Here is a 21,005-nt window from a genome sequence, read left to right on the forward strand (position 1 = left end):
ATTAGACATATAATCTACATTACACAGGAGATCAGGGAGTAAAACATATTCAAATACTTTACTTAAAGTACAAGCAACCGTAATAGGCCTGTACGAAGCGCAACTAGTTGGATCCTTACCACGTTTCAAAATTGACGTAATGTTACCAACTAAAAAAGAATCAGGGACTAAAGAAGAGCATAAACACAACTGAAAAAGTAATTGCAAGTGATAAACTAATTTCTCCGATTCGGTATTGAGGTGAAAAGCACTGATGCCGTCTATATCATAAGATTTCGATTTAAGTCTCTCTACACTTCTTTTGACACGGACAACACAAACGGGAGGTACATGACCTTGAATGATTTTCTTAGGCAACAGGCTAGAACAGAGCTTGGCAAAACGAAAATGAACCGCATATATCACTGTATCGAAAATATTACTATAATGATTGATCCATGATACATTAGGGATTCGGTCGGCCGTAGGCAATCTATCGAACTTCGCGACATTAATCACTTTTTTCCACTGGCTAGGAGTCTTAGGAAATTCGGCACCATTATACCTAATTTTTCGAAGATAGTGTTTAAAATCAAGCTTTATTCTTTGTTTAATATCGAAAACATTACCCCTTAAAAGGCAGCTGCAAGCTATCAAAATTTTTAGCCACAATTTAGCCCGATTTTTTATTGTCTTGAGCTCTGGGTCATTCTTCCAAATTGAACTTGTTTGTGCTCGAAAGCAACATAGGGGAACAGCTACCTCTTCAAACCTCTTTAAGCGCGATACAATGTGGCTATAATAAATATTAAGCTGAATTCTGGCTTGTGGGGACCCAACGCTTGTACACAACAGATTAAAAGGGACTTTAATCGTTGATAGAAGGCTAACAAGTGTGGAAAAATAAAGAGGCCAGTCAGCTTTGTTCCATTCTCTTTTAGAAATCCACTTCCTAGAATTAGGACGAAGGTTCTTTTCAGCAGTAGCATTAAGGGTAACGGTGAGAGATAGGGGGAGATGGTCATAATCACGCTCATCCTGATCAACATGGACTTCGCCAAAGATGAGACCAGAAGAAACGATATAATGGTCAATGTCCAAAAGTGAGCCACTATTACGGATATAGGAATGGGAAGCATCTTTCTTCAAAATTTTGTAACTATTCGGTAGGGAATCTAAGAGAAGCTCAGTCCGCACTGATGAAGAGTTAATGTTACAGTTCAGATCACCGATTAATAACCAATCCAGTCCATTACTCTCAATGCCATTCAAAAGACATTTTATTAATGCGCAAGATTTTGTAAATTTAGTTAAACTTCGGAGGGATTTCTGGTCACAGGGGAGATAAACACTAATGAGGACAAGGTTGGCAAGACGGATAGCAATATAACAATCACTCTCGTGATAACGTAAAGGGGGTGGTGGAAACAGCGTCTTTTTTATTAAACATGCTATGCCAGCTGATGGTCTGCCAGAGGTTTTGCGTGCACTTTTAGAAAAAACTAAGTGTTCGTTACTTCTCCGTAGGGAGTTTAAGCTCACTAAGGGTAGGAGATGTTCCTGGAGGAATAAACATAAAAATTTTCTAATTTCTGATCTAAAGAAACATCTTTATCCTTAGTACCGTTAATATCGAACGAACATATAGTGAAGTTAGTCTTAGCACTCATTTTCTTGTATAGGACGATCGTTTCGACAGAAGTTCACGAAGAATTCGGCATTTCATTGAGAATGACACATGATTGCCTTGACAGTTCGCACATTTTGGTGCAGCCTGACACGGAGAATCAGGCGAGGATTCATGTTGCCCTGCGCAACGGGAGCAGCATTTTTCTTTTTTGCTGATTGGCAATTATAACAGCATATGGGTGGGCGTTGGAATTCGTAAACTCGATATATCTCATACCCAATCTTTATACCAAGTCGAAGTGCATTAGCGAGCGCAACAGCGTTTTCAAAAAATACTTTAACAGCCAAAGAATTGCCTATTCGTTTCGCATGAGTAATATTGCCACTATCAATTAACATCCCCTCATCAAAATTGGTCGGTACACCTTTAATGATTCCAATATGTTTCGTTTCTTTTACTTTGACGTCACAATCTCTCATTGCAGACGGAACGGATCTCTCATTGCAAAAGTTCCTTGCAGCAATTTGGTCAATTCGTACCACTAGCTTATCGCCAGAAGGCTTAATGCTATGAATACATTCATGACCTGGAATAGAGTCTATTATTTCGCAACGCTTGGCAGGATTATTTAATTCCGACGGGACTTTAGAAATAACAAAGGTCGTCAGATCGTGATTCAATGACTGAGGGCCAGGGCTGCTAAGAGGGGGAAATTTAAAATCATACGACGAAATCTTCTCACGAATTTGCTTAAGTTCCGAATCAATGTTTACTAGCTTTGAGGCGAAGCTAGAATAAGCCACAGCAGGAATAACAGGAACCTCGGTAGGCAAAATAATCACGTATGTAGGCAAAGACAAATTTTCGCTGTCGCAGTTCTGGAAGATTTCCATCATGTCCTTAATGCGACGGTAATTAGTTTGATCGCCTTGGCGTCTTTGCACACGTTCACCCTCGTAAACACGAGACCAGAGTTCTATTTTAGCCGCCATAATAGACTTCTCATTGAAAAAACCAACAGCATGGTTAGCAATAATTTCATCATTTACTCCTTCTTTAAGATTAGATTGCACGAAATTCAACACCGACGAATGTACATATTCCGTCATAATGGTATAACCAGCAAATATAGACAATTAGCCGAAGTCCAGAATCAAATCAGTTGATTACTCACCATGCTGTCAACCAGCTAACATCCGATTAAATTAGTTTCAAAATAATCCTTTACAAAGTAACTGAATTCGTTATTTTCAGTGTGAGATAATGTCCGTGCAATATCTTCAACATGTAGGTCAGTAAGTAGGGATTATACGTCACTATAATCCCTATTGCGAATTTTTTTTTTCTCTTCACATAAAACTTACTGAATTAATAATGTCCAAGCAGTATCCGATTTAGATGATGACGCTTTGAACTCTGAAATACAACTGTAAATTAAATTGCTTTTTGATACAAGAAGATTCATACTACCATCAATTTATTGGTGATATGCTATAGGTAAATTATACCATTCAATTTTTCTTCAGCTATATCAATAAACACGGTGTTTCCATTGAAAGACGCTCATTTCCTGTTTAATTTCGAAGGAAAAAAATAACCCCCTTCTAGATTTAAAGAAGACATTTTGCCACCCTCCTATATTTCCGTGAATTTCTAGGATTAGGACTTTCTAACTAACTTTAGATTTTGTTAGGCAATTGTTTTTTCTCGTCCTCCCTAGAGCTCTACGCACAACTCCCGTAGACTTCTGAACCCTACTCTCCTAAAGTTCTGCCCTCTCCCCTATATTTCGAAGAAAACTTCTGTATTATTTTCACGGAAAGACACTCTTTTCCCGTAAGTAAACTAAATATAAGAAAAATAGACCCCTCCTAGATTAAAAAACATTTTGCCCCCCCCCCTACATTTCGGTGAATTTGCGACGCTGGTTTCTTTCCTTTATTTATCAAGATTAGATAATTTTCTAAGAAAAACAGAGTAAAATCATAATTCTAGCTCGTTGAAAGATAAACTTGAAACTAACGAATACAAGGATACAATTATGTCCTTTCACTACAAGTTACAAATGTATGAATGCGGTAAAATTACATATTTAAGAGGAAACAAGAAACTTTTAGCACACATTATGAAATCAAAGTTATTTTTAGGTAGGTAGAATTAACTTAGAAGTAGTATGAACCAAATTGAGAATTCACTAACTGGGAGTTAATGGTAATATTGACCAGGGAATCGCAACTCAATATTGTAAAAAAGATACACTGGGTTAAACTAAAGGTTAAACATGGCCGGCTTCTCCAGTAAAGTTGCGCACTACATTTCGGTGAATTTGCGACGCTGGTTTCTTTCCTTTATTTAGCAAGATTAGATAATTTTCTAAGAAAAACAGAGTAAAATCATAATTCTAGCTCGTTGAAAGATAAACTTGAAACTAACGAATACAAGGATACAATTATGTCCTTTCACTACAAGTTACAAATGTATGAATGCGGTAAAATTACATATTTAAGAGGAAACAAGAAACTTTTAGCACACATTATGAAATCAAAGTTATTTTTAGGTAGGTAGAATTAACTTAGAAGTAGTATGAACCAAATTGAGAATTCACTAACTGGGAGTTAATGGTAATATTGACCAGGGAATCGCAACTCAATATTGTAAAAAAGATACACTGGGTTAAACTAAAGGTTAAACATGGCCGGCTTCTCCAGTAAAGTTGCGCACTACAAGGGATGTAACACTGAAAAAAAAATTCAGTAAACTTAATTTAAACGAATAAATAAACGAGCATTAATTTAAATTAAACACTTTCACCTAATTTAGAAATACATTTAATTAACATAATATCCCCAAATATATCTTCTGAACGTAATTTCTTCGTTGTCTATCGCTATTTTCAGACATGAATTGGATTAAAAAAGTCAGAATATCTAAAAAGATTTGTAAGAAGCCACGATCCCTGTAGCAATACTACTAATAATAATTACGCAAAATTCTTAATCAAAAATACTCGAAACAAACACCTTGTTGTGTTTTTTACCATGTAATAAACTATTTGAAGTTTCTCTCAATATTTTGAAGTTTTTCTTGTTGTGTTTTTACCAAGGGATCTCTGAACTTCCTCTAAATAATTTAGTTTTTTTTGTTGTGTTTTTTTTTTACCATGCAAATAATTCTTAAAGTTTCTCTCGATCTTTCGAAGCTTTCTTGTTGTGTTTTTTTTTTTTACCATGTAGTTAACTATTTGAAGTTTTTCTCAATATTTTGAAGTTGTTCTTGTTGTGTTTTTACCAGGGGATCTTTCAACTTCTTCTGAATATTTTAGAGTTTTTCTTGTTGTGTTTTTTTTTTTTACCATAAAATTAATCCTTTAAAGTTTCTCTCGATATTTCGAAGCTTTCTTGTTGTGTTTTACCATATAACTAACTCCTTGAAGTTTCTCTCGATATTAAACTCTGTACTCTAATCTTGACAGGGCCTCAAATTTTTTGTCAGGTCAATTGTTTTTTTCTTGGAAGATTGAGTTTTGAAACTAAGTTAGTTCATAGAAATAATTTTCGTATGAATACAGCAATTTTGTTTGTTGAAACTTCAGGCAAAACCAAAACGAAACTTATCGTTGAGACAAGTTTACTTTGGAATTGCTGGTTCTCGTGATTTTCACTACCCCATGAAAAGTTTAGGTTATATAATTTTTGTTTTCTACGGATTTGAAGTCAAAAGTGAAACTAATTAAGTAGCTTATCCGTGCCCATAAAATTTCTTACAAAAAGATGAAGAAAGGCAAACAGTAGCTTTTAGAATTGAGAATTTTCTAGTCTAGTTTAAAAAATTCTCTATGCTGTTTTTAAATTACAAGGAGTTCAAACATGGGGAAATTGCAACATCCGAATTTTTTTTATTATTATTATTATTTAACCACTAAAGCTACGTACCATGGCGCCAAGTCAAGAAATTTAGAGAATCTCTATGACAAAAACAATCTCAAATAAGGCAATTTTTTCTTTCACCTCTAAATTTGTATTTATTTTTTTTTTTACCTGTGGACAAATATTTGCCTTTTCATTATTCAAACAGGACACGACTGGACAAAGAAAGAAACATTTCAATTGTGCTTCAAAAATAGGCATAAAACAGTCCCCAATGTAGTTGTTTTCCCCTTATACGCTAAAATCCGGCTACCGAAATGAAAGTCGACTCATCTCAGAACTTGGCTTCATTTCGAAGTTTTTTCTACATGGATTTCTCACAAATCTTCCTTATGTAAAAGCAATAGGCAATCTTATTGAAATCTTATTTAAATACGAGCCAAGGAGTCTATCATAAGCTATAATTATTAGACAAAGGTAGAACAAAGAGGCTCTCCACGCTTCATTTGCCTCCCAAATCTAAGTAATTTTACAGCTTGCATTTTAACAGCCTGGACTTACCCCAAATTGTTGCGAATAATTACCTGCATACTGCTGTGCAGACATGCATAGCGTCTTGTGCTGCAAATGCCCGTCGACAACCCTTGGAGTATAAGGGGGGTTTTCTAATGAATTATCAGGGCATCCTTCTTTAGCTCCATTGTAAAAATTGGCTGGTTCGTTCATATCCTGAAATCGAAACATTATAGCAGATCAGGTCCGGCGTTGTCAATGCTTCGAAGCAAATTGTGTCCGCTATACGAACGAACTTTTATCACAAATTATTTTTTATGGTAGAATAAACTGAAAAGCAAGCTGTTTCCCCTCTCCATCTTCTTTAAAAAACTAATTTGGAACGCTCTTTTCTCGTACATAGATTCTTAAAATTTGTATATTTCTTTTTGTGTCCTGGTTAAATCTGATGGACATCCTTTCGTTTTGGCTTACGTCTCTAAAAGGTGACTGGGCGAGATTAGTAAAACTGACAGTCATCCGTGACCAGGCCAACTTAAACAAAATGCACCAGAAATTTTGGATTGTCCAACAAAATGCCCAAATATACCGTTTGGTGGTACAACTAAGACTTCAAAATTATACCAAAAACGGGACAATTGCAACATATAGGCAACATTGGTCAGGTATGTAGTATGTAACCCAGATGCGAACTGAGCTCTTTTTTTCCTTTAAGCATTGCAAAAGGACACTCACCGAAACGATTGAGGACAGTATAGAAAAAAAATACAAGACCGTTCGTACATCTTTTGTGCCCCATATTGGCCCCTTGGCACACAAATGAAAAATACCTTTAAAATCTGGATGAAATACAGAACTAATCTGTATCAGGCTTTGGATCCTTTCCAGGCAATTTCTTTCAAATATAAAATAGTGAGAGATAGACACGTTTTTCGGGAAGGGGTACAAAAAAAGTAAAAAATAAAGACATGAAAAATTTGTTTAAATGTATTTTTGTTACGTTTTTACGGGCCGAACAAAATTTCAGGGAGGAGGGGGGGGGGTCAACCCGCTTCCCTAGATACGGTCTTGTCTATTAGCTATTGTTAATAAGCATTATTACAGAAAAAATACAACTACTACTAGATACAAATATTATGTAAATAAAAAAAGGAGCACATATTAAATTGAAAGAAATACAGTTTTTTCCAGAAAATTGAAGAACAGATTTAAACCTTAAAACGAACAAAGGTTACCTTATGTACCATACCAACTTAAAATGAAAACAATTACGAACAATCAAAAAATAAAACTGAACAAACAAAACTACTATAAATAAGTATGGCGTTGCTGTTCCCATCATGTTCTCCGAAACCCTAGAATCTGATTTGCAGTTTACTGACAACTGAATAGATTGCTTAACTTAAAAGTTGTATTTAGCCGATTAAGCCATACTAAAGGAAGGGATTTTAGATGAAGGAAACAGTGAAAAAAATTATGCACAATAATATATTATTATGCATAAACAGTATATAATGTACAAATAAAAATAATATATACATATAATATATAAGAAATAAAAGTAAATCTAATAAATACAAATTATTTAAAATGAATGTATTATTTGTCACAAAAAAAAGAGAACAGTGACAAAAGAGGGCCAAAAAAGGCCACGAACAAATAATATCTTATTTATAATGGAGAAGGGATACCAACCCTAAGGGAAGGGGAAAGTAAACCTGAATTCGGCGTAGTGATTCTTCAGATCAGAACAAGGACCAAGATCAATGTATAGCACTGAATTTCGATAATAAGTGCTGCTTTTTCACGTTTTCATTACAATTTTCTTTTCCATTATTCGGCTAAATTTTGCACATTCAAGGATGCACCAGATGATACTAGTAATTAAAACAGTTCCACTACCATGTCTTCAAATTCTGCTGAGTCTTCATTTGAGGCAGTCAGCAAATGGATTTGATAGAATCAAAGAGACGATTCTAGACAGTTTTTCGGCGTCAGACAAATATATTTCTTACGTGCGCAGTACCTAACATTTATTTCAGAAGGTCTATAGGGTACAGAGCCCCCCCCCCCCCTCCCAAGGGGCTGATGCTGTGGTAACGGTCTAAACTGCACTCAGACATGGCGAATACTGTTAAACTTGTCGCTATTAAAGAATCGACAAAAGTGGTTCCTTTGCTGAAAAAGTAAACATTAATTACTCCAGACGGGGAACAAAATCAATCGTATCTAAAATCCATTTGCAAATTATTGATACTTTTTGGTAGACTAGGTATCACCGAGGGAACTTTTTATAGCTTGTGGAACTTGGCCTCCAAATGCCTCAAATGGTTCATAGAGATGATAGACTATTTGAATTACTTTTATTTTATGCCTATCTACCTTAGTTCTGCCCTAGGATGGATGATAGACTATCCATAAACATGCAAAATGAATTATTTTTATACAATTCTGAAAAAGTTATGCCAGCTTTGCCTCTCACAGAGAATATCTGCCAGGACTTTACTCTAATTAGCCAGAACACAAGTTTTCATTACTCCCACTTAGTTTGTTTTAATTCAATGTATTTTCTACTCATGCTTTTCTAATTATTTAACAAACTCATTTCATTTCTAATTTTGCTTTTCTTTGGGGCCCCCAATTGCCTCAAATGGCTCACAGAGCTGATGGACTATCCATCAATAAGTGAAATGAATCATTTTTACAGAATTCTGAAAAGGTTATGCCAGCTTTGCCTCTCACTGAGAATATCTGCCTTAGCTTTACTCAAATTAGCTATGCCTCCCAAGCTTTTCATTGCTTCCACTTAGTTGGTTTTAATTCAAATCATTTTCTAACCATACTTTTCTAATCATTAAAAAAACTCATTTCATTTCTAATCTTGCTTTAAATTCAGACTCGTTTTAATTACAGTTTTGTTTATTATGGAAAGCGTAAAGGATACCAATATCAATATGACATTAGCGATTTATTCAGTTCCACCACCCTATTTTATGCATCTCTTGAATCCTCACTTGAAGCAGTCAGCAGATGAATGTGATAGAATCTGGTAGATGATTCTAGATGACTGTGCAAAGAACGTGCCTTTCTCTCCTTAAAAAGAATCATATCATAAGATATGATAAAGATGATAAAGATGATAAAATATGATAATATGATGATAAGATATGATAAATATGATGATAAGATATGATAAAGATGGCAAAAGAGCCATATCATATGTTGTAGACAGACCGTCAGTAAAGGCATATTACGCAGAAGTGTTGATTAAAATTAATTAAACGTTACTTAATTAATGTTGATTGATTATATTTTTTTTAATATTTTCATAATCAATGAAAATGCAAAGTCTTAGATTAGTCGGATCGCAGAAAATAAAAGAAACTTTAACTATTGATTTTGCAAGTTCTAAACCTTCGACCTAAACAGACATTGTGGCAAGAAAAGCTAGTCTATATAGAAAATTATCTAGAAACATTACCAACTAAAACTCAATTACCTACAAAATTGCCAAATTAAAGAATTTACCAACAAAAACTTACTATCCACAGTCCATCGATTGGAACTTCTTCGACAAATCTTCGAATTTGATTAATCCAATATTCAGTTGCATTTGGATGAGTAAAATCCGGCCAAACAGTGGATACAGGGTTCCAAACTTTACCTTCAAACGGCTCTGCTGAGTTTTTATTCTTCTGTATAAAGACATTCATTTCCAAGCCCTCATCATATGGTGGGTAGGCTCCATTGGAGTCAGCATTGCTAATTCCTGGATCCATAATTGGAATAAAATGCATTCCTACCTGAAGTCATAAGAGGAGTATATTAAATGAGGCACGCAGATTCCATAGGGAGGGGGAGGGGGCTCTTTTTATTAAAAGGAACATTTTTAATATAATATTATAACGGAAGCTTCTTAAGAGAAACCTGACGTCAGTGGGACTCATACAACTAGGAAGGCACATTTCATTTCAAGTGGGCATTAAGACTACATCCAAATCCATTTTTGGTACATCTGATACGAACTACTTATGTCAGTTTTGTTCCTTTTTATTAAATAAAATAAATTAGATAACAAAAAAAATTCTTTTTTCGATGGTATAGCCTACTCAACAACCCAAAATTCCTTTATTGATTTGATCAAACCAAAAGTCTCAATGAGCCCCGGAATCCTTAGAAAGTTAAAACATAGATTTTCTCGAGTCGAATCTTAAAACTATTTTTACAGCCTACTTCAGAATTTATTTTTCATATTATCCTGTTCTTTGAATACCAACCATTGGTTTCGTCACTTAATGGTATAGAGAGAACTATTGGTTTAAGAAAATAACCTTTCTTCATTTAAACATTCGCTTGATTTTAAATCTCTTTATTTTCTACCACTTACTTCTTTGAGCATTCTAAAATTGCAAGGCAACGATCCTGCTGCCCTATGTATAAATATATCTTTCTGTTTGATCAATCGACTTATCATCTCCAGAGTTCGAACAACTGACTGATTCCTCATAGTCCATTATTGCGGTCAGACTTCAACCCCTTGATGGCTTGTAACATGATCTAGAATATGCTCCTAGACTCTGCACGAAGCCGCCATCTGTTTTGTATCAGTTTCATGGAAGAAACATAAGAGGATTTCTAGCTAATAATATAGCTACTTTTTCTTATTTGCTCTTTTTTTCAGTTTCCCAAGGAGTTAATTCAGGAGTCAGTTTGGATATTTATTCTATTTAGAGGAATTCCGTACAATTTCTCTACCTAGCTTGCAATTTTGCGATTTTTGAGATGAGCAACTGATTTTCTTTTCTTTGGTTAATATTTTTTGCTAGGATTTGTTTCTCTCCTGTCCTTTGCTAGTTATGGAGCCTTACGGGGAGAGGCTATATTGATGTTTTTTGTTAGCGCAAATTTATTGTTAAATAAAGAATCCAGAACTCAAAAATCGCTAATCTTCCTTTATTTCAAATTCTTTTTTAGTTATTTTTTTTATACGAAAAGTAAAGAAGAACCTATTTCCTTAGCAAGCTAACTGGTTGTACAAGACTGCTTGTGACAATTTTTACTTTATCATCCCCGTCAAAAATTGAGGAAATTAAATGATAATAAAGAAAAAAGGGAAAATTAAGTGACAGTACGGAAAAAAGGGTGACAGGCTTGACTGTTTAGGCATGATCTTAAATGCCAGAAAATGAAAAAAAAATCTCTATTTAATAAATAAGTCCATTTCACAAGCGAAACTTTTTTTTTTATTTACATTTTCTTAATTTGAATTCTTTCATATTGATGGCGTATAGGTTGTCGCTTTCTTATCAAGTTAACTACTGGCATCGGGCTGCTCAAGAAACTCCTGCGTGATCGCCACTGTTCAAAAGGAAATTGGACAAGAGTTTGACAAGCTGTTTTATTAAAGCTTGCTTTATTAAAACTTGTGGTTTTGTCCTTCTTTCTAGGGCTATAATGAGAGAAAAGTTAGGGAAGCTAGGACATATTCTGCCAATTGAGGACAACAGATTACTAAAGATCATCCTTTTTGGCCAACAATCTAGGGCCAAAACGGAAAAAAGTCATCCCCAAATAGGATGGGAGCAGATAGTACGGAAGGATTCAATGGAAATTGGAATTTATTAGGAGGGTGTAAAGTGGAAGGCTTTGAATAGATTAGGATGGAGGAGGAGCGGGCATACCTGTAATGGCCTCAGGCGGGTTGGTGCATCAGCGAGTTGTTTATTAGCGGTAGTATCAACTTAACTGGTAATACCAGACAGCTTATGAAAGTTCTAACTGATTACCACCACTCAGAAAAACAGAAAGATATTATGCAAAAGAACTATTTGTTAAACCCGTAAAGACTAGAAAACGACAAATTTCTAATTTAGAAAACAATCCCTATATAACGAAAAAGTCCATTTGATAAACCACGCTTTCTTTTTAATTTCTTCTCTTTCTTCTAATCGAAATTCTTTAATTTTTCAACATGGACAACGAACAAGAATTTGCTTCCTTAGCAGCTAGATGGGTTTTATTATGCTGGTCACGAGAGACCAGCCTGTTCATTTTTGCTTTAAAAAAGGGGAAATAATGGAGGAAGGCATTTATTAACGTCACGGTTCGGATAGAAGACGTTCAAATATTGCCAAGCAAAAGCGACCAAGCAACGCTAATAATTATATAAGTCATTAATATTGATTATTAATAACAATAACGACAATTATTATCATTTTTCTAAAAAGGGATTGACCAGCAAATTCCGTCTGAATTGTCCGGCTGAAAACGGAGTTCTTTAGTCTTTCTAAAAAATTTCGCAGGAACAATATTCATTTAAAAGCATTCCAAAAAAAAAAATAATTTAATATTATATATTATTCAGTACACAAACAAATATGGATTATTTATTTTAAACACAGATTTACCGGGAAGAGGAAAGCACTTGTTCAATAATGATCTACAACACATATGAACAAAATGCTCCTCCATTTCAGGACATATTCCTCATCAGGCGATGTCAAATTCGACAATAGAAGGGAAAATCCATTTCTGTCAAGAAATGGCTAGAAAGCAACAAACCAATGGTTCTATGACTACAATATTCAACAGCGACAAAACTGATAGTTTGCAAATTATCATCATGGTGCATCCGCTCATGATTTCAAAGATTTAGATCAAGTTTGAATTTATACCGCGGAATAATCTGCATTACTGAAACACGTGCATCGCACATGATTTCAAAGATTTAGATCAAGTTTGAATTTATACCGTGGAATAATCTGCATTACTGAAACACGTGCATCGCACATTATTTCCAAGATTGAGATCAAGTTTGCAAATTATCATCATGGTACATCCGCTCATGATTTCAAAGATTTAGATCAAGTTTGAATTTATACCGCGGAATAATCTGCATTACTGAAACACGTGCATCGCACATGATTTCCAAGATTTAGATCAAGTTTGCAAATTATCATCATGGTGCATCCGCTCATGATTTCAAAGATTTAGATCAAGTTTGAATTTATACCGCGGAATAATCTGCATTACTGAAACACGTGCATCGCACATGATTTCCAAGATTTAGATCAAGTTTGCAAATTATCATCATGGCGCATCCGCTCATGATTTCAAAGATTTAGATCAAGTTTGAATTTATACCGCGGAATAATCTGCATTACTGAAACACGTGCATCGCACATGATTTACAAGATTTAGATCAAGTTTGCAAATTATCATCATGGTGCATCCGCTCATGATTTCAAATATTTAGATCAAGTTTGAATTTATACCGCGGAATAATCTGCATTACTGAAACACGTGCATCGCACATGATTTCCAAGATTTAGATCAAGTTTCCAAATTATCATCATGGCGCATCCGCTCATGATTTCAAAGATTTAGATCAAGTTTGAATTTATACCGCGGAATAATCTGCATTACTGAAACACGTGCATCGCACATGATTTCCAAGATTTAGATCAAGTTTCCAAATTATCATCATGGTGCATCCGCTCATGATTTCAAAGATTTAGATCAAGTTTGAATTTATACCGCGGAATAATCTGCATTACTGAAACACGTGCATCGCACATGATTTCCAAGATTTAGATCAAGTTTGCAAATTATCATCACTGGGCAGAATGCACGTGTTTCAATGTTTGCAGATTATCATCACTAGTGCAGATTATTCCGCGGTACAAATTCAAACTTGATCAAAATCTTGGAAATCATGTGCGATCCACTTGTTTTAATGTTTGCAATTTATCATCACAGGGCATAATCTAGATTTTCACGAGAGAGTAAAGAGCAGGTTATCGCAGACTCAAACAACAGATGCACTATTAAAAGGAAACTTTCGTGGTAAAAATTGAAACTCAATCTAAACCTTAGGAATCATGTGCGATGTACATGTTTTCATGTTTGTAAATTATCATCACTGTGGAGAATATAAATTTTTACTAGAAAGTACAGAGAAAATTTTCGCTGACTCCAACAGCAGATGCGCTACTACAGCAGATTTCGCGGTAAAAATTCGAACTCAATCAAAACCTTAGGAATCATGTGCGATGTACATGTTTTCATGTTTGTAAATTATCAGCACTGGGGAGAATATAAATTTTTACTAGAAAGTACCGAGAAGATTTTCGCTGACTCAAACAGCAGATGCGCTACTAAAGGGAAACTTTCGTGGTAAAAATTGAAACTTGATTTAAATCTTGGAAATCATGTGCGATGCACTTGTTTTCATGTTTGCAAAATTATGATTACTGGGGAGAATATAAATTTTTACTAGAAAGTACAGAGAAGATTTTCGCTGACTCAAACAGCAGATGCGCTACTAAAGGGAAACTTTCGCGGTAAAAATTCGAACTCAATCTAAACCTTAGGAATCATGTGCGATGTACATGTTTTCATGTTTGTAAATTATCAGCACTGGGGAGAATATAAATTTTTACTAGAAAGTACAGAGAAGATTTTCGCTGACTCAAACAGCAGATGCGCTACTAAAGGGAAACTTTCGTGGTAAAAATTGAAACTTGATTTAAATCTTGGAAATCATGTGCGATGCACTTGTTTTCATGTTTGCAAAATTATGATTACTGGGGAGAATATAAATTTTTACTAGAAAGTACAGAGAAGATTTTCGCTGACTCAAACAGCAGATGCGCTACTAAAGGAAAACTTTCGCGGTAAAAATTCGAACTCAATCTAAACCTTTGGAATCATGTGCGATGTACATGTTTTCATGTTTGTAAATTATCAGCACTGGGGAGAATATAAATTTTTACTAGAAAGTACAGAGAAGATTTTCGCTGACTCAAACAGCAGATGCGCTACTAAAGGGAAACTTTCGTGGTAAAAATTGAAACTTGATTTAAATCTTGGAAATCATGTGCGATGCACTTGTTTTCATGGTTGCAAATTATGATTGCTGGGGAGAATATAAATTTTTACTAGAAAGTACAGAGAAGATTTTCGCTGACTCAAACAGCAGATGCGCTACTAAAGGGAAACTTTCGCGGTAGAAATTCGAACTCAATCTAAACCTTAGGAATCATGTGCGATGTACATGTTTTCATGTTTGTAAATTATCATCACTGGGCAGAATATAAATTTTTACTATAAAGCACAGAGTTGCTTTCCGTTGACTCAAACAACAGATGCGCTGTTAAAAGGAATGTTTCGCGGTAAAAACCTTGATTTAAACCTTGGGAATCATGTGGATTGCACTTATTTTCATGTTTGTAAATTATCGTCACTGGGTGGAATCTAAATTTTTACTAAAAAGACAGAGAATCTCTCCGGTAGTTCAAACAATGCGCTATTAAAATATAATAAACATATAATAAATAATAATAAATAAATATATAAATAAATAATAAAATAAATAATAAATAATAAACGATGCGCTATTAAAAAGGAACTTCTGAGGTAAAAATTCAACCTTGACTTAAATCTTTGGAATCACTTTGCTACGACTCAAAAGAATCAGACTGCAAGCCCAAAAAGTTTTGATAAAAGTTAAGACAGGGAATGTACCAGTCACCACAATTTTTTTCCCTTTAAAAGCAGAGAAGAGGCGGCGAAAGGAACTAGAAAAACCCTTCCAGCTCTTTTAAACTATAAATGTAATTCCATTTCCAAGCCAAAACAACTATTCTTTAAATTAGAAAAAAAACTACGCAACGATATCCATATTGAGCACAGGTACATCTGTTAAAAAAAGAAACAAAAAATGAAAAAGAAACTACATTTTCAGATAAGATATTATTGTTAACAAGTATGTCTAGACTATCATTCTAGAGTCATTCTATATATTCTAATAGTCATTCTAATAGTCAGTCATATTCTATCATATTCTAATAGTCATTCAGCAACATGGATAACATATCGTATCAGATAAAACATAAAAATATCGATATTCTGATATCGTACCAGATAAAACATAAAAGAGGTCATTTGAAGACAAAATCCAGCTCTGAAGAGAATTTGTGCAACTCATCAACTGTTCTTTTTCTTATATAGCAACCCGATGATTTTTTGTGACAAAAAAAAGCTTTATTATCATTTTATTGGCAATCTGTCATTTTATAGTCATTTATTGATGAGCATCATACATCGCAATTTTGTTCTGATTAACTAAAAAATAAGCCTAAAAAGGAAAAATCTTCCCCCCAAAAGAACCATATTAAAGTAAAGACCAGCAGAAATAAAGTCCTCTAATGATTCAAGCCGAAAAAGACCTGAAATCACTGATATAGAATAAGTGAAATGCAAAACGAACAGATATCACATAAATGATCATATCAAACAAAAAGATAGCCAAACTGATACAGATGAATAAATACACCTTAAGCCGAGTATTTATAAAATGAATATTCAAGTTACATCAAAACGAAATATAAACCAATTGATGGTACAGACAACCAAAAGAAAAATCTGAGCATTAAAATCCTCCAATAAAAACGTCATATTTCTACCTAGGATCCTGTCTATTTGTTCCTGTAACTATAAGAAAAATTAATCTACTATCACCATCAGACAGTTTTACAGAGTCACACACTAGCCTACTATGGCTGATATTCTGCCCTTTTTAGTTGTAAATTGGGCAACTTGCTTACTTACTCCATCGGTGATATCTTCCTTACTACCATCCATCGTAAATTATTATGATTAAATTCATTTTTTAACCGCATTTAGCCACTAAAGACCAAATATAAACCAATTGATAATGCAGACAACAAAAACAAAAAAAAAGTCATTAAAATTTTCTACTAACCAGTTGCAAAGCTTTGACGAAGTCTGGTAGGCCAAAATAGTTGTCTTTATCATAAGTAAAGTCTCTTCGTTTGTCCATATAATCAATATCTACCCACTGAACATCAAACGGTATACCTGCATCTCGAGTTCTTCCCATTATTTCTTTTGTTCTATTCAAAGTATTGTATCCAAACCTGCATTGATGGTAGCTGCAAATAAAAGTGGAGACTTTTACGTTTCTTCTACTTCATCTACATCTACACATCTACACAATCATCTACACAATTATCTCACAAAATTATGCGGAAAGAGTTGCAGTTCCGTCGTTCATTGTTTAAATCCAAAGGAAAATGTCTTATAATTGGTACCACTAGGGGCATACTCAGAAATTTGTTTTGAGTGGGAGGGAGCTAGAACACAAAATCAAGCTTACATTTCAAACATAAATAGGATTGATCCTTCCCTAACCGTAAATCTATAAATTAACGCTTATATAGAACCGGATTTTTCTTTAATCTTCAACTTTAGTCTTTTAAACCGTTCAAGACCTTTATTCACTTTAAACGTTATCATTCGGATTCTGGTGAAAAATCGGTAATTTTCAACAATAACACTGTGTCGTATTGTAATTGTATCAGATTAATGACGCTTCTTGACTACTAAGGTCCCTGCGTCGGCCCTGTAGTGCATTACTGCAGCATGATTCGATCTCTGGGTCCCGTATTACCAAGCTAAGGTTAAACCCACTGCGCCACCACAGGACTCTTTGTCGTATTCTGAAAAAGTTTCAACGTTTTCGAAAACTTTTGTGGAATAAATAATGACGAATTTCTGCCTTTCCATCAAACAAAATAAAAAAAGGACAGCAAGGAATTTTGTGAAACCAATATAAGCAACAGCTGTCATTTGCGAAATATAATACAAGGTAAATAAGACGAAAGTCAACTTTCTCAAAGATAAACTGACAAAAAAAAATCTAACTAAACTCATAAAATGGGTCTTCAAGATTTTCAGTGATCCACATCACATACGTTTAGTCCAGATTTGTTGGTTTTTTTCCCATTTGTTTTGTTCGAATTTTTTGTTCAGAAAGTTTGAATGTGTTTCCTTGTATATTTCTCAAATAGCGCTGAAGAAGGGAAGCGGTTGGTTTCCCAAAATATTCGAATTATTTCATCTAGCATTATAGTTGGCCTTAAAAACCCATTTTCTATATTCATTTCTTTAGTTTTATTTTTGATTACGGTAGGCCAGGGAGGTGTAGCTCATTTTTTCACGACTGAAGCGTTTTGCCGTTTTCAAATTTCTTTATTACCCTTTTTCAGCCAGATTTTCCTTCTCTTAACAAGTGAAGAGAATTCTAGTAAACAAAATATTCAACTGGAGAATATGCAAGCTAGCTACAGATTGTTAGCCAAACGAACAAGGATTTCCGATGTTGGATAAAGCTTTCTCATAAAGAGAGTTTATGATTTGTTTGAGAGTGAGGTCGTTTTTCACCATGTTACTGACAACTTAAATATAATAGCTTGTTGTTTTTCACCGTCAAGAAGCTTGAAAAATTACACTAACATTATTTTCTATTTCCCTTACTGATTGTTTCTGATTTATACTTTAAGCAGGAAGGAACTATGAACTTCACGATGTTATTTTTTTATAGCACGTGTTTTGAAACGTTTTCCAGGGTGAGGGTGCACTGGGCTTCTAGGAACGATCTTGCCTTTCTACTACGCCTATGACTAGGCAAACGACTATCGCATATCACATAATAATATCACATACACATTGAAACACTTAGATTTTACAATTTTCTTCAGAAGGGGGTTTACTGATTTTACATAAACATATCACGCAAAAAAACAATTCAAATGTATACTGGATGCTACAGAAAACAAAGCACAGTGATAAGTTTAATTGTCTATTAGGATGTTCTTAAGATATTTGTTCAAGAAATTACCACTTTGCTACTTCAAAATTCTTGTTTTACCATCGTTGCAACTTCAAGAGTTTCTTTATTCATTTTCTTGTTTATTTGTCTAATTTTTTTTTTGCTTGACATGTTTATGTAAAAATCGGTGAGCCCTCTTAAGAAAAAATAGCAAAATTTAAGTGTTTTAGTTTATATATAGTACTAGCTGTTGGGGTGGCGCTTTGCGCCACCTCAACATCTAGTTGGTGGGGCGCTTCGCGCCCCCCCCCAAGCCCCCCCGCGCGCGTAAGTCGTTGCGCGCCATTGTAGTTGTGTCCCTGTGTCCCACCTGTGAATAGAGATAGATACGCCACCCCAACAGCTAGTATATATATATATATATATATATATATATATATATATATATATATATATATATATATATATATATATATATGTATATATATATTTTTAACTACGTAAAACATACGAATATACAACATTCTTCGCTGTCCCATTGTCTGTTCATATAAATAGATTGTCAGGTTTACTGACTCTTGAACATGCAACATATAATTGTCCATGGGAAAAACAATCCGTATTCAGATGTATACATCATTATTCTAATGATGTGTCCCTGTGTCCCGGTCGTCATTTATATTCCCTGTGTCCCGGTCGTCATTTGTGTCCCGGTGTCCCCGTCTGTAATTTCTATTCGAACAATCCCTGTGTCCCGGTCGTCATTTATATATCCCGCCTGTGCCCCCGGCGTCCCCGTTGTAGTTGTGTCCCTGTGTCCCGGTCGTCATTTATATTCCCTGTGTCCCGGTCGTGATTTGTGTCCGGGTGTCCCAGTCTGTAATTACTCTTTGAGGTTCCCGGTCGTCATTTATATTCCCTGTGTCCCGGTCGTAATTTGTGTCCCGGTATGTAATTTCATCAGTTGACAAACATGACGTCAGTCGACAAACAACTTCATGACGCACACAGCTCAATCCTTATAATGACGTCAGTCGACAAACATGACGTCAGTCGACACACAAACATGACGTCACTCGACACACACACACAGAGAGACAACTTATTTTTATATATATATAGATTACCAGCCCTTTGCCAAGTCATAGGCGTAGTAAAAGGGCAGGTTCTTTCTTAGAAAGCTATTGCATTCTTACCATAGAAAATTTTTGAGCGCAAATGCTAGAAAACAACAATATGATGAAGCTCCATCCATAAAAAAATTCATATAAAAAAAAAGAAAGAAAAGAAGCTTTTGAAGTTGCAATAACGACTCGAACAAGAATTTTAAAGTAGTATAACGACTTTTTGCACCATAAACCACTTGAGGGCAACACAAATGCCAAAGCTCCCCCTCATATTCAAAACTTCACTTTTTGGAATGCTCACTTCCTAAGAACGTTTTCCTTGGTTCTTTGTAAACATCACAATAGAGGAAAAAGCTCAGTCTCGACTAAACAAAATTACTAATAAAAAAAAGACGGGGATGTACACAGCAGCATTGAAACCTAGAACAAGAACACATTCACCTATATAAGAAATGAAACTGAAAAGGAACAGAAAATACTAAGGACAAAAAACTTTACTGAAAAACAAATAGAAATTACAATGAAGAATAAAATCAAACCTAAGAAGAACGGTAACTTCAAACATAACATAACCTTCTTCAAAAAAAAAAAAAGAACTGGAGCGCCTTTAGGGCTGTACCGAACAGTATGGGAGACTTCTTAGAATCGAGACTGGCCCTAATATCGAAATTCACCAAACTTTTGTAGGCGTTTGGCGATTCTCTCTTTTTTTTATCCCAACCTAAAGTAAAATAAGATAGCCTTCCCTCCCCCACAAAATAGGCTGGAGTGCCATTAGGACTTCACCAAAAGTATGGGAGATTTAGGAGAGACGTGAGTGACGCTAATAACGAAAATCACCAAATTTTCTAGCCTTTTAGCAATTCTCAACATTTTTTTTTTATATCCTGAACAAAATTAGGAAAGTCTCCCCCCCCTCTCTCTCCAAAAAAGCTAGAGTGCAATTAGGGCTGTTTAAAAAGTAAGATAGACTTATAAGAATCATAACTGGCATTAATATCGAAAATCACAAAACTTTCTAGCCTTTTGGCGATTCTCTTCTTTTTTTAACCTACCCTTTAGCGGGGTATCCTTCCTTTTCAGGTACTTTTAAATGTGCCATAAGGCAGAGTTCTGTTTCCTCTATTCCTACTTGTCGAAATTCAACAAGCCTAAAATCCTGTTAAGACTCCCCAAGAAAACCTTGGCAAACTTCGTGCAGATTGAATTTGACTGGATCAGACATAGTGATATTGATAACTTCTACAGAATAGAAA

General features: G+C 34.7%; 1 protein-coding gene across 1 annotated transcript in view; it reads right to left on the reverse strand.

The window, feature by feature from the left end:
- The window catches only part of LOC136039966 (lysosomal alpha-glucosidase-like), a gene marked incomplete at its 3' end in the record, with an annotated part of 92,772 nt that overhangs the window by 20,332 nt on the left and 51,435 nt on the right, over positions 1-21,005 (reverse strand). The window contains 3 exon segments of the mRNA XM_065724002.1: positions 6,060-6,204; positions 9,531-9,791; positions 16,754-16,943. Of these exon segments, the coding sequence (XP_065580074.1) occupies positions 6,060-6,204; positions 9,531-9,791; positions 16,754-16,943 (596 nt within the window).

The sequence above is a fragment of the Artemia franciscana genome, chromosome 20, assembly GCF_032884065.1.
Source record: "Artemia franciscana chromosome 20, ASM3288406v1, whole genome shotgun sequence".
In the NCBI taxonomy this organism is placed as follows: Eukaryota; Metazoa; Arthropoda; class Branchiopoda; order Anostraca; family Artemiidae; genus Artemia; species Artemia franciscana.